This window comes from Nelusetta ayraudi, unplaced genomic scaffold (genome assembly GCF_046127955.1).
Source record: "Nelusetta ayraudi isolate G7.1 ecotype Tasmania unplaced genomic scaffold, CSIRO-AGI_Nayr_v1 ptg000070l, whole genome shotgun sequence".
NCBI lineage: Eukaryota > Metazoa > Chordata > Actinopteri > Tetraodontiformes > Monacanthidae > Nelusetta > Nelusetta ayraudi.
In genome coordinates, this window is record NW_027466120.1 from 7323926 (window position 1) to 7341776 (window position 17851).

The 17851-nt window shown below is 47.2% G+C and overlaps 1 protein-coding gene across 1 annotated transcript in view; it reads right to left on the reverse strand.

Annotated features, from left to right (window-relative positions):
* Window positions 1-6544: 6544 nt before the first annotated feature.
* Window positions 6545-17851, reverse strand: part of plxna2 (plexin A2) — a 138764-nt gene continuing 127457 nt past the window's right edge. The window contains exons 26-31 of the mRNA XM_076041900.1: window positions 14605-14704; window positions 11693-11883; window positions 11023-11192; window positions 10675-10887; window positions 10275-10425; window positions 6545-7176 (exon numbers count right to left, since the gene is read on the reverse strand). Coding sequence (XP_075898015.1) covers window positions 7081-7176; window positions 10275-10425; window positions 10675-10887; window positions 11023-11192; window positions 11693-11883; window positions 14605-14704 — 921 coding nt within the window. The 3' untranslated portion in view covers window positions 6545-7080. The remainder of the gene's footprint in view (window positions 7177-10274; window positions 10426-10674; window positions 10888-11022; window positions 11193-11692; window positions 11884-14604; window positions 14705-17851) is intronic.

The following is a 17851-nucleotide window of genomic DNA, read 5'->3' on the forward strand; positions in this document are numbered from 1 at the left end:
CCGCACCGTCCACGACCGGTGGATCGTGCTTCTTGCTAGCCTAAACAGAAAACGCAGAAGAAGAACAAGAAGAACTCCGTGGCGCGCTCACGGCTTAACAAGTGACTGCCACCTGGTGGCCGACATCCGCAATGACATATTAAAACAACAAAATAAAACGTTTCAAGAGGAGCTTGCCGCAGTCTCTCCTCGTTTTGTCACGACTTAAAGACCGCTGATAGGTTGCACAATGAAATGCCTGAACTAAAACCCATTTCAACTGGAGTTCCAGGTGTAGTTGTTATGCTCCAACTGTGTTGCAAGGTTATCTCAGTGCACCTGTGTCTTTTAATGCCCTTGCACATTTGCATGGTAAAAATAAATAAATAAATGTAAGAACGGCTGCCCTCTCTGGCTGCACAGTTGGTTGGGGTGCTCAGGGGCCACTGGGGCGAAAGGACAATAGCCACCCACCTCTTTTTTTTTTTTTGCTGAGTTGCGTTAAAAGGAATGAGACCACACAACAGGAGGCTGTCAGCGGGCCTGCTGGGGAGGGAGAGTCTCATTATCATCCCAAGGAGCAGGAGTGAGTTGCGCCCCAGAGAGAGCCAGCAGATCGACAGCTTGCCTGCTGATTGGGACAGTCACACTCTCGTGCGAAAGTGGAAGAAGTTGTTGCCGGGGGGGGAGTCAGCAGGAAAGTTTCAATGAGCATGTGTGCGAAAGAAGTAGGGGGCTTCTGTCCTCGGTGCCCCACTCAGTAGACCCCTCCTGCCGATGAAACACCTCTATGTTTACACCATTTGATCCACCCCCCCCCCCCCTTCCGTGGCACTGTCTTGTGACGGCACTGATATGCAGAGCGCCCTCGATGGTCACGGTGTGCCACGTTGCAGTGCCCTCAATGAGGATGAGGCAAGTGGGCTGCCAAACACACTGAGAGAGTGACGACTCAAACAGCAGGTGGCCGCACTAAAAATAGAGGCTGCGCTGAGGCTCCACACCTTCGTTCACACAAGTTCACAAAAATTCCAGCTACGCTGCATATCTCTTTCTGTTAATAGCGTCTGTTCGTTTATTGCATTTCCTCTCATTTTGCCTGGTCATCAGTCACGGCCTGCGTTTCCTTCCAACGTGCTTCCAATTGCATTACCGAAGAAAAGATACATACAAAAAAATCTATAACATTCAATCAATTTAATGTAGTCATTCTTCAGTTTTTAAAAGTACATCTAAAGGAGGGGTAAAGATGTATTTAAAAGGAAATATATATGAAATTTAAAAGCACATATTGTTGGAAAATATTACAGATACTGTTAAGTGCATTTTATTTGTACATTAAAAGGAAATACAAAGCGCATATTATTAAATTATACATTTAATAAATCTAAAGCATTACTAAGTAGTTTTACTTTGTGGCTCATATATTCTTTCTTACTATCGGCAAACGAGTGTAAAAGAAATGCTGGCAGTGCATTCTGTATCTGATAAAACCCAGTCATCTGTGCACTGGAAGTCTTTTGTTTGTCATAAAATACATGAGCCACACTGCTGCTGTGACTGTTTTTGTTTGTGCAAAAGTGCAATAAAATCATTTCAGCATGCATGGGGTTGTTGCCGAATATATCTAGATCACAGTTCATATTTGTTTTACTTACCCAACTTACCCAAAATCATAGATGTGGCTTCAATTGAAGCAGACAAGATCAGACACTGAAATGCTGAAGTCCAGCAAGGTGTCCCTCGAATTTTCACTGTGAAATTAATACCCCTCCATTTTTCAACCCAGGGCTGGAATAACCCCTGGCATCCTCTTTTGCCATTAATTATTTCAGAATTTGCCTTGTAATCCACGTTGAGAATCCTAGCCGCAACGAATGGGATGTCAGCTTTATGCAACTACTTGTAAAGGCATTACAGGGCGTTAAGTCTCGCCTGGATTTGAATTGGTCTCAGCAGTACAGGATTAGAAGCAGCAGGGATTAGACCTCCCCTGGAGGAAATACAGGAGCAGGGGTGGCCGAGGGAAGAGGTACGCTTCAGCAGATACACTGGCAGCACAACGTGGAGTAGCGTCTATAGATCATTCAACATATTGGATTTTATACAAGCAACAAGTTCATTCCTCTTTTTTTGTCAGTATTGTTGAGCGTATTTGTACGTGCATGCGTGCATGTGACTGTGTCCATAAAAAGGTGAGGCTGCCAAAGGTTTGTTTTAGTAGCATTCAATCCGAGTGGTATAATACATTTCAGAATAGCTGGCAGAGACTTTTGCTGAATGATGTTACTGTGAAGCACCAAAGCCACTCAACTTTTAGTCTCTGCCCACTCGTGTCTCTGAGCCAGGGAACCACAATCCAGCAGGGCGGCCCATTCCGTTCAATGGAGTTGCCTACCCAGCGCATACGCCCCTAGAGCATGAACACTGTTGTGACTTCCCGTCATGCTACTGTAACTCACGTGATGCATAAAAACGTATAAGGCAATCAGACTGAGCCGAGACACATGGGAAGCAGTGACATCATGCTTGGAATAAACTCTTCTGGGGATTTTCTGGAATTTTTTAGAAGATTAAAAGTTTATGACTTAAAGTATATATATAGTAGGAAATTTATTATGAAATAGAGGTTTCAGGTCGCAGGCGTTTATTTTTGGATCGTGGTCTATTGGAAATCATGTGCAGAGTGGCCACTCCATGCTCTGAACAGACAGGTGACTCCATACACTTGTGCCTCAACTGTTTTCCAGTTTCCCTCCGTTGAGTCACTGACCCTGGGGCCTTTTCGGTCCATCTAAATGCACTGACAGAGACCTCCATTAGCAACCTTAATGTGATTGTGGACCCTGCAGGGGTACACAGAAGCTGTGCAGCTTGAACAAACAGACTTGCATGAAGAAAAACAGCCAAAATACAGCTTGTTGGCTGGCCGTCGGTTATTCTGTGGAAGCCATAGTGAATGTGAAGTGCAGGTTGCTCACCAAAAAGAGCCTAATAATAATAATAATAATAACAATAATAATAATAATAACCTAGTGATTAGTCCTGTTTTTAAAACACCCAACCAACTAAAAGAGTTTTGAGATGGTCTTTTGCTGTCACTCGCGTGTGGCAATAGTTTAAAAAGACATGATGCATATTTTGGCTCTATGCAATTTTTAACCAGCAAAGTTTATTTATATATAACAACAGTAAAAAGTGAATCCTTGGCTTGCAAAATAGGTGTGCTTCATATTTACAATAGGTACACAATAATATATTATCATAACAAAACAAAGCAAATAAAAAAAAACAACAGAACAAACTTTTTAAATACTTTAAGTTTCTTACAATTTTCACAACACTTTATAAAACAAGAAAAAGACAGCCATTATTATTATTATCATCATCATCATCATTGCCAGTAATTACTATTTTACAGAACTCCAGTGTCTACAAAGGGTTTGTTTACAACGTGTTTAAAATGGAAGGATACTCATTGGATACTTGGTGATTACTTTTATCTGAGTGGAATACACTGAACTGGGTTTTCTTTCTCTTTTTTTTTGGTCTGAAACCAGACAAGCAAACAAAATTGCTGATTAAATGCTTTGTTTTGTATAAGGAATGACACGCGCCAGTCAAAAACCAAAACCAACACCATCTCTTCTGCAACACGTTACACCAAGGTCTTAAACAAAGTGCACAAAGCATGTTCAATTAGCAATCAGCACAAGATCAGCATAAACGAGGTTGAGTTTGTGAGGATCGATCCTGATCTCACACTAGTGGCAGTCTAATGGGATTCTGCGCTGCAGAAAGAGTAAACACATTTTTCTCTTTTCAGTCTCAACTGAATTAAAATAAATTTACAGCATGAAAACAAGCTACATATGGTAACTTAAAAAAAAAAAAAAATCTCTTTTTTTTCACATAAAAGGTGCATTCAGCTGTGATTTAAGACAAGTACAAATGGGCTTTCGGGAAGAATTGCGGTCAGACTAACAATGGCAGATCGATATGGAATTCTAGGCAGAATTAAAGCATGGGTCAAAATGCATGCAGAAACAAACAATTAAAACAAGCAAAACAAATCTCACTCAAAACCAAAGTAAACATTGTGATATAAAAGACCACTGAGGAAGAAAAAAAAAAATGAAATAAGAAAAAAAAAAAAAAAAATCAAAGCCACTTTTGACCAATTTGCGGGGCTTCAGATCAGCGTTGCCACCATTCAGAACACAGAAGAGCTCATTAAAGAGTTGGAAAGACTCTAATAAACATACATTTCATCCCTTGCAAAGAGGAGAAGGCATTTAGGTCCTGTTCAAAATGATAAGAAGCATTACTTCATACAAGCAATGTGAGGTATGAGGAGGATACAATTCTATTCGCTGAAGTTGGGAAGACACCGTAATCAAAAGGAGGAAGCTTTAAGCGCCATTGTGTACCTTCAGATGTTCACCTGGGGCCGACAAGGTGCTGCACTACCACGAGGGAAACAACCTGGGCTCACCTCACCTCGGCCCCCCACTGGCCAGACACGGTACTGCCTTGTCAATCATCGCCTCATCCTTGCATTTTCTCTTCACCTGTTAGTTTGATGTTTTTCCCCCCTTCCTACTCCCATCCCGCCACCCCGCCGCCCCCCCCACGATCACACTGTGCACACAACTGCACTCAGATCAAAGAGCAGCTTCAAAGCCCGAGCAGGAAACTAGAGCTAAGGGGGCTCGCTCTCTCCTCTTTCTACCCCTCCTTCCCTCATTTCTCCGACACTTCTCTTCAAACAGCTGAGGCGAGGCGGCTGCTGAGCGAGGCCGTGTCTGCCACGCTGCCCGAGCCAAGCTGAACCCTCTTCACCTTTCCCTCGGCTTTATCTCGCTGAGACAGTTCTGGGCAGAGCGCTCAGGCCAGGTATCAACAGCAAGAAAAAAAAAGAGAAAAAAACAACACACACACACACACACACACACACACACACACACACACACACACACACACAAAAAAAGCGACAACGTGCCCTCTGAAGGAAAGGAGTGTGCCCGAGAGAAGGACTAGTATAATGATGAGGATCACTAAGCAGGTGGGTATCTAAGGCCACAGAGAAAAGAAGCACCTTTCACCCACCACCGGTCTTGGTCATGCTTTTGGCGCACAACAGTTTGCAGGATACCGCGCAAAGCTTTTAATACAACACTTTTTTTTTTTTTTCAAGTACTTGATGTAAACAACAAGCAAACACGCAATCTCAGAGGAAGAAAAACTGGAATGGCCTGGCCGAAGGGGCCAAATCTACAGTTTTGCTGTGGTCCAGCTGGAGGGACGGACGGTGGCACTGAGCTTGCGGCATTTTGGCTCAAGACGCATCAACAGAGCACCAAACGCACTCGTTTCATATTTCTTGTTCATCCCTTTTGTCACGTCGCTGCCTCCTTCTGGATGCTCTCTTTCTCCTGCCCCTGTTTTCGTACCTTTTTGCGGCTCAACCTTGAGCACCCGACCTACTTCAACCTCGATCGGCTCACTGTTCCAACAAAAAAAACAAAAAAACAACTTGCCTTCCTCGTAAAGCATAAACCGATATCGGACACGTTAGCAACAAATGAACCATTTGAAATGAGAGAAACTTTTGGCACTCGGTAGCAGTGGCAGTGGAGCCACGCAGCTCGGCTTCCCATCGACTGTGAGAGGACAGGGGTGGCTGGAGGAGGGGGTGGAGTGGCTGCCGGGTGAGATCTGGTCCACTGGAGCTGGTGCGACTTGTTGGCACTTGATAAAATTGAATATGGACCTTTGTGGCGCTTTGAATGAGTGACAGCGCGCCACGCAAACAAGACGTGAAGCTGATTTGGGGAAAAACACGTCCGAGAGCTGACGTTCGTGTCATCAGGGGCAGCCACAACGGTGTCGGTACAAACTCTGGTGGGGGGGGTCATGATTTGGGAAGCTGTCAGATGAGATGGTGGTCAGGGTGGGGGGTGGGGGCGGTGGGAGGGTTAGACAAGCCCACGGAGCTTCAGTTCAACTGAGGCCCCTTTAAAAAACCAAAAACCCAGACGTAAACGCAAAAGAGCAAACAAAAGCAATGTTTTTACATTCACATACACTGATTGGCAAGTATCAACCGGTGCAAACACTGATGAGCTAACTGCTGAAAAGCAAAAATACCCCAAAACAAAACCCAGCCTGGGTCATCGACGTGACGCCGTCCTCTCAACATGCTGCAGACTCGGTCGGTTGCCGTCGTCCTCAGTCTGTAGGTGCAAGCATGCTGGCTGAGCCGTGAGCTCCACGACGTCCACTGACGGTGACGATGATGAGCGCAAAGCTTTCCTGTACACGGCTGATTGGACCACGAGCAGCTGCGTCCGTGTCATGTGACCGTCCCGGGGTGGGCTGAGTGACAGCGGCCTCCCTTCTTCTTTTCCTTCTTGACCACTCGTCAGTTCCTCTGTGTGTGTGTGTGTGTGTGTGTGTGTGTCCAACTGCAACTGATAATATTCACAGGTACAAAAATAAAATTTGACCAGTCTGATTGCGAACTCGTCCATCTGACGTGAGCTCTGCTCTCTCTTTTCTCTCTCTCATTTTTCGAAACCATTAATCTCCATTTCACAAGCAGTCGACTGCGTTTAACAAGTTCCTCCATTTCCTCCGTTTGTCCGTCCTTTATGGTCCTGTTGGGTGTCGTCCTCACCACATGTCCACACACAGACTCATGCACGCTCACGCACGCGCACACATATCTTCCATCCAGAGAAAATAACTTTCGGAGGACGAGAAAAAAATAAATAAATTCACGAGTCTGTTGCCTCCTCTGCTGATGTCCCTTCACTCTGTCCGGCCGGCGTGTGTGTTTGCGAGCTCGCGGCTGCGGAGCTTCTCGTTCGTCCAGCTGGTTTTTGCCATCATGGAAGGATGCGGTGAGCGATTGTTGCAAACTAACCAGCCCGAGCGTCTGTTGTTGGCGCGTGGATAAACAGGTCTGTGTTCGTGGTTCCGGCTCCCCACGCTGAGAGGTAAGTTAATGCCGGGACCCCCCCCCCCCCCAACAACCCCCCCCCCCCACCCCTTTTTTTTCTCCGAGATTCAGCCTCCGTCTCTCTGAGTTTTTGGCTCTCAGCTCTCGTAGGACATGGCAGAGATGAGCTGCTCCACCTTGTAGGCCAACCGCTGCTTCCGCGCCTGCTCATCCTGCTCCAGGGCTGCGGTGATCTGTGAAGGAAAGAAAAGAGGAGGAGGAGGAGGAGGAGGAGGAGAAGAAAAAAATAGTTAAAGCACGAGCCAGACGCTGGGTGTGCGAGCGAGAGCACCGCCGCGACGCTGCTCTTCAAAGAGCAGCTCGGCTTCTCGGCGGCTGTCGCCCTCAGAGACAAAGGGAGGGATTACATCACTGCCTTTGTCCGTGACGACACCGAAAGGTGTTTGTCTATTAGCCTCACCCCCCCCTCCCCCTCCCACTTTTTTTTATCTTCTGAAGCCATTTCTTGTAAATTTGGCATTTGTCACGTCAGGTTCAAAAGGAATTCAGACAGCCAACCAACCCCCCCAACCCTCCAACGCACCCCCCCCCCCCTCTCTCATCTGCCGTCTGCCTTGTCACGACCGATCTGTGTCACAGTGACACCGACACGCATGGAGAAGGCCTTTAATATATGGGAGAGAAAACTATTTCTGAATCAGAATATCTCAGCGTGGGACAGGTTTTCATCATTTTGGCTTCGCTTCTCTGGAGCCTTTTCTTTCAAAATACGACTCAACATTTGCAACTGTCAGATTGCTCACGCTGGTCAAGTGGCTACGCGCCACTAGAACATGTCTGCTTCACCAGACTGTCAATCAAATGACCTCAATCGTCAATCGTACATTTGACTGGTAGTTGTTGCTTGTCTGTTATTTGAGTCTATTTTCTGAAGAAAATACAATCACGCATTTTTTTTTTTTTGCCAGCTGTAGAAACTACGATGCAGCAAAGGGCTTCTCAACCACAATGATCTAGTTTGCGTAAAAAGCTGCAATGAAAAATAGGTTGATGGGTAATACATGGCATATCAATGTACGTAATGAAACTGCTGGGTCTCTTGGAGAATCAGTGATAGATCTCTGTTAAATGCCCCCTCCTGTACATTTTTAAAGGTTATTGATTGCCTTTCTGCATTTCTCAAATCATCCAACAAATTGCTCTGAGACTCAAAACTGTTTTACATGCACTTTTCATTGCCACTGTGAATTTGAGGACAATACCATTTTGGGTTTCCCTTTATTGTTCAAGTTCAATTTGTAGAGCTTCATACTTAAAAAGGAAAGAGAAATTAGTGCATTTTTTTTTTTTCTTTAAAGAAAAAAAGCAATTTGAATAGCACGGTAAAATCTTGCTTGTTGGCTTCCCAGCCTGTTACAGAAGACAGGAGCCGCCTGCCCACCAACCAGCTTCCACTCATCAGCTAAAGTGCTCTTAAAGACTGGCAGCTACAGTCTGTGTGCCGCCTCCTCCTCCTCCTCTTCCTTCTACCTCCTCCTCCTCTTCATTGGGCCTGATAGCAATCTATTATTAATCTGCAGCACTGTATGCAGGTGCTGCTCCCACTACATTCTCCCAAATCCATTTAAGTGGTCTGCAGTTGCACACAGCTCTTTGTGTGTGGAATGGAGGAGGCAGGCACCACGTGATCTTTTCACGCGCCGAGAGAGGGCAGACGCTCAGTGCGCTTGGAATGCAGCGTGCACATAAACCTACAGTAGAGCATTCTGCGTGCATGCGTGTGCACGTGTGCACCAAATGGGATACAAAAGGGGAAAGGCAGCAAAGTAAACATGGGAGATTTGCGCGGTGAGCATCAGAGAAGCGGACTCGATAATGGGCGAAAATGAAGGGACGTACAGGAGGGAGGGGGGAGGGCAGCCGAGGGGGAGGGAGAGAGAGAGAGAGAGAGAGAGAGAGAGAGAGAGAGAGAGATTGTGGTCTAACATAAAGGTCAGACTAACGCTTCCCTGAGGAAGAGTTGACATTAGAGGCCCAATGTCTTCATACATGAAATGTGCCCTCCCCTCCCCCTCCTCCCTCCCTCCATTTTTGCACTCGCTCTCATGAATTGATTCTGCTCGTGAGAGCTCCACCACATGAGCCGGTCTAGTGCGGCACTGACGAAAGGACAGCGCAGCCGAGAGCCGGCAGACATTCGCTTCCATCTGCAGATCAGACGGAGCCGCCTTGTTTCAGATCAAGTCTCACTAAACCTCTGGGAATCAGGCGGAGTCGACTGAGGACTCAGCTAGTGATGACCTCACTAACCTTTACCACTTATGAAGCGTTTGGGAACACCAGGGTCTGACACACACACAAACACATATATGTACATTATGGCGTATTTATGGCAGGTCTTTTGTTCAACGTGCACTTCATATCTGGCCGTAATTAGCAGCTGATCTACTGAGGCGTCGTCTCATTATGCAATCAGCGCCTGCCACTGCCCTGCAGGTTAAATCTGTGGGGCTCAGAATGAAGTTCAGCAGCATTTATTACAAATCACTGATCTGAGAAAATAAAACTGTTAGGCACAGTTGAGTGCAAAGCAATCGCCTTTTGACCCGAGGCCAATGATTCCTAATGATGACATGCAGCCCTGGCCTATCAGTGGACTCCCAGAAACACACAATAACCATCATATGTGTACATCATACAGTATATATACATACATACATACATATATGTATACACATAATTATTCAAACATTTTTGCAGGAAGTGGCAAACAGAGGGCTAAATATGACTTTTGTTATTGATAATTATTTGGGTGAGGCTGCTTTGCAGGAATCTGCATTGAAAAATGAAAAATGGCCATAATCTAGGACCTTTAAAAGCAGTCGACTGCTATACTACAACAGGTATTAACTGGAGGCAGGTAGCCATGACGGTGTTTCACTGCTTCGGCGTGCACTTTGTATAAATTGACAGGGTGGGTTCTGATGAAGTGGTGAATGTCTGTCTTTCCCTCACACCGAGGGGGTTGAAACCCTCTTGGACTATCAGTGTTTGCCAAGGACTTCTGTTGCACAGAAGCTCAAACAGAGGACAGAGTCTATGCAGTCTTAGTTATTGGCGTCTGTTGACCCAGAAACTCTCCTCAAAGATCACCTCCAAAACACACTTGCAGAATGCTATAGTAGCACTTAAAGCACGCGCAGGTCCTCATGTGACCCGCCTGGTGGAGCACATGCACGCACGCACGCACACACACACACACACACACACACACACACACACACACACACACACACACACACACACACACACACACACACACATCACTTACCTCCTCACTGTACTTGCTGACGTAAGAGTAGATCTCGTTGAGGGCACTCAGCATGTTGAAGTCTGTGTAGTGGAGCCTCGCCTGTTCCGCCAAATAGGCATTCATGTCCTGGTCGCTGATAGCCGGCAGCCGGTTGATGTCGGCGTAGTACCTGGGGATGCAGCCACGGGGCAACATGAGCCATTACATGCACGGTCTCACAGATAGTTTGGAAGCAGCAGTGTCACTATTTATAACTCCGCAAAGGCTTTAATGAAGTGAGTTTGAGAAATACGGATGAGAAGAAAGAGAATTAGGAATCTTTTTCCCAGAGATCCGTGTTCTTCATTAGAAAAGGACAGAGAATCGCTGTGACGGAGGGGATCAGAGTGACGTGCACAGTGAGCGTATCCACTCCTACCTCTCCACCCAACTCTTGTAATTGGGGATGTCTTTAGCGTAGAGCAGCTTATTGGACGGGGAGTCTTTGCCCAGGCGGTGCTCTGAGGTGGAGCAGGAATCCATGAAGGTCTGAGCCACCACAGACAGACAGGCGTCCGTGATGCTGCTCTTGTGGATGTCGAACACAAACTGCGGGTTCTTGATCACGTTCACCCAGAACCGCAGCGGCAGGCTGGGGGAGGAGGACACAAAGACAACGCGTTGGACTCCTTCCATCAGCAAAGTGAATCTCACAGCACATTCTCCAGCGATGAGCTTCCCGGAGCTGCTGCCGCCACGGCTGCAGGTCTCTCTTCAAGTTGCTCACCAGTTGCTCTTCCACGTGTGACGGACGTCCGTGTCATGAATGCCGTGTTTGTCCGCCTGCTCATCCAGGAAGTCGAACATGTACTTGATGGCGAGGGGCAGGGTGCTGCCTCGGTGGACTGTGCTGAACAGCGTCTCAAAGAGGTCGTCAACAAATTTTTGTAACGTTCCCTGAGAGGAGAGCGGAAACTGAAGTTAGCAATACGCGTACAAGTGGCAGCACCAGGCTGGAATGGGCGAACATTTGGTTGGAGCTACCTAATGTAACTAATACAAGGAAACATTTTCTACCTCATTTATCTACGAGTGGCAGAGCCAAAAAGAGTTTTGATGAACTTGAAATGTGATTGGCATCTGTGTATGCCTTTACCTATCACATTCCAGTGGACCAATCAGACTTGTTAAAGCTGGTTTAGCCAAGAGCCAGAGTGAGGCCTCGTATTGGTGCAAGAGTGAAAATTCTATCTTTTCTAGATTTGTCTTTTCTAGAGCGATGAGCCGCAGCTTTCAGCAAATGCTTTCTACTTTCACTACAGCTTAAAGGAAATCTGCTCAGTTGAAGAATCCCAAGACTGACTGCAAAAATATTTGTACTGAATGTTGGCAATATGAGTGAGCTGCTGCAGCTGCTGATCAGGCTCGGTCACAGACACGGGGAGGAATTTACTGACCTTAGTGGCCAGCAGCCTGGTCAGGTAGATCTCCGAGACCATCTTGCTGCCGCGGTCGCCCTCCTTCTGATCCCCGTGTTCGTGGTTTTTCACGAGGTGCCACACTTTCACGCCGCTCTCCAGATCAGGGGTGATCATAGGGGCGCGAGAACGTAAGCTGTCAGGACTGCCGGTGTAGCGGAACGAAGAGTCTGTCCGGCCCAAGAAAAGGAACAGAGAAGCAGAAACACAGATAAGGTTAAATGACTATGATGAATGAAGCTTATCGGAGTGGCGGCGGCGGCGGCGGCGGCGGCGGCGCAGTGTCAATAAGGCACAAGCTCACACCGCCGTGCCAGGCCGCTCATCGCCATCTCCGCTCATTACAAGGCTTGATCTGCTGCGCATTGCCGCCTGCTCTCAGCCACGCCGTAAAGGAAATTGCAGCGGTGGGTAATTTCACAGTGTGTAATGAAAAGGGAAGTGGAGTTGATGTCGGAATCGAGCGCTAGTGGCCATGCTGAAACTGGAGCTGTCCACAACCACCGGGGCCTTTGAAACCAGTTTTTAGTAATACAGTACATTCTCAACATTACAAAGCTGTGGTCATCTTTCTCCATCTCTATTGAAGCAGGACTGATTTGCTTCCATAAACTCTGAAAAACATGAATGCCTGCCTTTGCATGGTGTCCTTTGAAAGTGCTCGTAATTGGCTCTAATGCACTAAACTGTATCTAAACCACGTTGAAAATACTCCAGTCACACTGTGATCAATAAATTAACAAAAAAAAAAAAAACAAGAAAGAAAAAACCTCCGCCTAGTTTGTTAAGCACCAGAGATGCACTCCTTCATCCATACGTCCAGCGTGCAGCAGCTCCCCTGCCTGCTTCATCTACACAAGGTCTCAATGAGGCTGCCTTCAGTTCCTCTAATTAGCCGACACCTCCTGCCGGCAGCATGGTCTCTGGAGACTCGGGATCTGAGGGTCTCAATGAGGATCTCTCTGACCAGCCTTCAAAGGCCGAGGTGAACAACAAAGACTTTTTTTTTTGTTGCCAATACAGCCACACACACCTTTCAAACAAGAGCCACCTGCACATCTGGGGTGGCCACTGGGGGCCGGACCCTCAGCAGGAGGAGATGAATATATGTATAAATATATATCTATATCTGTATCAATATCGATATTAATATCTATATCTATGTCTATATTAGTCAATCAATCAATCAAAGTTTATTTATATAGCACCTTTCAGACATAAAATGCAACCAAAGGTGCTTGACAAAGAAAATTTAATCTAAAATTAAATCAAGATAAAAAACAACATTTAATAACTAAAGTGCTGCAGTCAATTAAAACCCACCCGCCTTTTCCCAAAAGCTATATCTATATCTATATCTATATCTATATCTATATAGCTATGTCTATATGTGTGTCTGTCTGCAAGGCGGATTGAGATCCCAATGTCCGTCTTAATCCAGTTGCAGGCGGCTTTCAGCTTTACAGGTTTTCACAAATTGTTTTGGTCCATTTTCAGGCCATCTTCCTTCGCCTCAAGCGCAGGGGGTTGGGGAGCCTGGGGGGCTTGGGGGGGGCTGGGAGGGAGGAGGGCTCGGGAGGAGCAGTCAACCAGAAAGTAGGCTAGTGTGCTGTTCCGGTTGGTTTTTAGGGCTGCGAGGCCAAGCGGGAGAGGTCTAAATGGAGAAATTGAGTCCAGATGCTAAGTGTTGACTATTAAATGGAAATGAATCCATCAGCTGGTGTCAAGGTGCAGCTGCGCCCGCTGTGCCAGCCCATGATGGATGAGTAACGAGGGCCGTACCAGCGGAGCGTCCACTCGCTCGGCGCTGGAGCGCACAGACCAAGACACGGAGGGGAAACGGAGCAACGCGCTCAGCGCGTCGTCGCATCTTCACAACGAACGACTCGGAGCGACGGTCCACAGGGAGCGCCGTGGTGGAGAACCCCCTGAAGTTCAATACGAAGGCGCAACATGAAAGCAACCACGCAGCCCAGTCCCTCTGGTGGCGTCATTCCGTCGGTCCTCCATCACCTCTTCAGAAGAACGTGACTGCCGTTGAAGGAATTACTGTAAATCCTCGCCCGTCGCGTTTGTAAATGTCAACCGGCATTAGTTCACAATTACATACGCTAGCGGTGAACTTCCACACGGGTGTCTCTGTTAATTAGCCTCGCAGCTGCTCCGAGTGACGGAGCCGTTGCTGGGCCTTTCTAAGGTGCCGCTCGCCACTCGCTTCCTACCTGGATAATTGGCCGCGCTCACTTATCTTCCGCTGTTTGCGCTACAGAATCGCGCAGAATCATTAGCATCCGCTAAAGGTTGTTTCTGGCACAAGACCACGTTTGGCACGCACTGTCACAGACTACAAGCCCATCACCGCTTCCCCAGCAAAGTGCGCGTCTTTTTCCCTGACTGGGGAGCCGCGTCCCGATGATACACGATGATCCCATTCTTCTCCTTCTCCCTTTGTTTCCATTGCTAAGCCATCCAAGGGAGGTTGGACCACGAGAGTAAAATAAAACAAACTACGGCACGTGCAGTTTGAGAGAGAGAGGACAGAGAGAGAGAGAGAGAGAGGAAGAGGGGAAAAAAGGCGGTTGGCAGCTCCAAGCAAGCAGAGCTGGCCGTCGCTTTGAGGAGAGAGGAGTTGGCTTTGTTCATATCGGAAACCGCGAAACATTTTGATATGCCTGAGAGACAACATGATTACATTTGCATGAAATTAACTGCAGAGTGAGCCAGCAAGCGCATCCACATTTCCCCGATATACGTGTTGTTTGAACTGTGCAGGCGATGCCAAACACACACACACACACACACACACACACACACACACACACACACACACACACACACACACACACACACACACACACACACACACTCAGCGCTGTGCTGGACGGACTCACCGTATCTGCTGATGGAGGTGCGGGAGATGCTGGCTGAGGTGGGGATGTTGTAGGACGAGGTCTGTTTGGGCACCAGCGCCACCACGCAGCGGTCCGACACCTGAGGACACACAAATAAACACGATGCGTTTAAAAAAACAACAAAAAAAAACAACACACTTTTTTTCCACCCAGAAAAAAACCTCGACTCAGCGAGGGGACATTTCACAACCTGCTTTCTCACTTTTACTTGAGTAGCGAAGCTGTGGGAGGTGAGAGAGTGTTTTTTTTTTAAACACAAGTACAATAAAAAAAAAAATACTCTGGTACTTGAGTAAAAGTATCCATACTTTTACTTGATTACAGAATGTGAATACTTTTGCCACCTCTGCCACCCGACCCTGCTAGCGCGTCGTATCTGCGCTGCCTGCTGTTCTCTCTTCTGTCGGCGTGATGGCTTCACTCATCACCACTGTCACTGTCATCTTCCTCCTTCACAAGCAGCAGAGACTGCAAAGCTTTGCAACCGGGGACGAGATGGCTGAGAAGCCAGCAAACGCGTGTGTGTGTGTGTGTGTGTGTGTGTGTGTGTGTGTGAGGGGGGTTAAGAGTGAGAAATAAAGACAAGACGGAGGAACGAGAGAGAAAATAGAATGGCGAATAACTCATCTGGTGTGCACTTCACTCCCCTCAAGAAAAGGTGTAATAATAGCATTAGAGCGGCGCACAGTTGACATCAAAGAGGAAGATGAAGATGAAGAGGGGGGGCTCGCTAAGAGATATCGCCCCCCCCACCCCACCCACTTTCTACGCTTCATATTCACGAAGGGCTCCGGGGCCGCGAGCGACGAAGCTCAAGTCACGTCAGATAAACACAGACAAAATGATGGCGGTGACGTCAAAAAGAACGTTTTTAAAAGTCTATTTTTAAGAAGCTTCACAACGCAGCGTTCAACCCTGGTGGAATTGTTCACACGGTAACGTGTAGGCCACAGCTGATGTTGGAAACACGGACAGAGAAAAAAGGAGGAAAAACAAAAGTTGTGGCCTTTTTCTCTTCTTCTGAGAGCCAGAAGAACAAACAGCTTGTTGGCTGGCATTTACAGGCCACCCCGAGGAGGGATTTCTGCCTCTAAAGTGATGAGCCTCCAGTCAAGGAATTAAAAAGAAAAGGCAAATGCCAAGCTCCAAAAGATATACCTCAAAGAAATTACAGTACGAGGAAAAGCTGGAAAGTAACTCCTCCTATTACCATGAATGAATGATGCTTTTAGCGTCCCTGACAGTGATGGTGGGCTGGACATTTTCCCTCATCCAACCATCCAACTCCTCCTCCACCACCACCACCACCACCACCTCTTTACAAGCTAATCTCTGCTGCTGTGTTCACTGGCCACGGAGCAGGAGCGCTTGAACGCATCACTGACATCTGAAGGATTCTTCCAAAAAGACGCAGCGCCGGCGTTTTTTTGCAGGCCTCTCGGCGGAAAATGACTTGTTTGTCTTCTCTCAAAACTACCACTTATCCACAGCCCTCCTCTTCTCCGGCCCCCCTCCTCTCATACCTGCTTCCCCCCAAACCTGATGTCTAACGGCCTCTCCATCCCACGCTGTTCTCTCGCCGACCCCGCCGAATCTAATGCGGCGACGCTGGACTCGCGTGAAACTTTCCACCATCATCGCTGTGATACATTTTCTTCCGGGGAGCATGAAATAGCCTCTGTGGCCCCCTCCCCCACCCTGCCACCACCCCTCCCCCACCCCTCCCTCCATCTCCCTCTCTTTTTCTCTTCCGCTTTCCATGGCTGACAGAGAGGCTAAAGCAGAGATGGGCCCTTGCGATAGAGTAAATGATTGAAGGCGTGCAGATTCGCCCTTCAGGGATAATCCAGTGTGGGGCCGATAGTGGGCAGGTGTGATAAGGGCTGTGGGCCCAGTCCGTGATAAGGCCGCCTTCCATTAGCTGGTGCAGAGCCGACGAGGCAGCAGAGTGTGTGAGTGTGGTCAGCCGCTATCTTCCTCCTCTCAGCCGGCCCCACACAGACCGTGGCCCTGGTCCTGGCCTGTCTGGCCCATCTCTCCTGGACGCATGCCCTTGGATCACGATGCTTATCGTGGCTGTCAACTCTGGCCAGCAGGCTGGAAACACCCCAACACCACCACCCCCCCCGCCCTGACTTCCCCACCGCACACGTACACTTTTCCCCAGGAGCGTCGAAAACCTAAGACTTTTTCAGTTTTGTGCCCCTCTCTGCCAGCTGTATGAATGGATTTTGTGAGCTTAAGAACGAATGAACACGTCAGGACGACGTTTAAAACTTCAAAACGTTAAGACTGAAGGTGAGAAAAAGAAACACGTCGAGGATAAATAGAAGGAAGACATTTAAGGCAGAATGTATCAAATCTGAGGAAGAAAAACATTTTCTATATTGCAAATTGAGGCTGAGGGAAATGTGCACTGTGAATAATGCAGTGGGAATGAACACAAATTTGTAGAATCTAATCAAAATCAGGAGGCTTTAAAAAAAAAAAAAGGCCTTCAAGAAAAAAAGCAACTTTCAAAAAAAATAAAAATAAATAAAAATGGGGATCTGCAGATGCAGGAGTAAACAGAGCATGTGACTGCCTGCCTCTAAATTCTGAAATGTCACGCACAGAATTGGTTTTTGTCTTGGTTCTGTCCGGCAGGAAGGAGTCCGAGGCTTCTCGTCAAAGTGACGCCAAGAAATCAGACAAGTGAACCTGAAACCAGTTCAGTATCACAACTAAACAAAAAAAATGTGCTGGGTTACGAAGCCGCCGAGTTCAAATGCACAATGAACTGAACACAAAATCATTCATCTTTCATCCCCACCCCTCTTGATGTTAAAGCAACATCTGAGTGCAGTTCTTGAGTTTGCCAGTCACTTCACGCAACAGATTTTTTTTGACAGCGTCTTTAACTTTTAAAATATGGGGGGAAAATGCACAAAATAAAGTAAAGGACTGTGAGCTCCGAGGTTGGAGAATGATATCTCAGTCCCCTGAGTCAAGATTAAGGATTCTGAACTTTTGCACGTTTATGCTTCAAATTTGGGTGCAGCGAGGGAACTGGGAAGGTGTGTTCTTCCACATCCAGGTTATGTAAACCATTATTTCCCATGTGGCAGGGTAAATAGCCAGTGGGGTTTTCTGGGGATTCTGTGAGCCCCATGAATTTTAATGCCTGGGTGCCCGGGCCTCTGCTCTGCTCTGGGAGAATTAGCAAAGACTCAAGGTGATGCTTTTG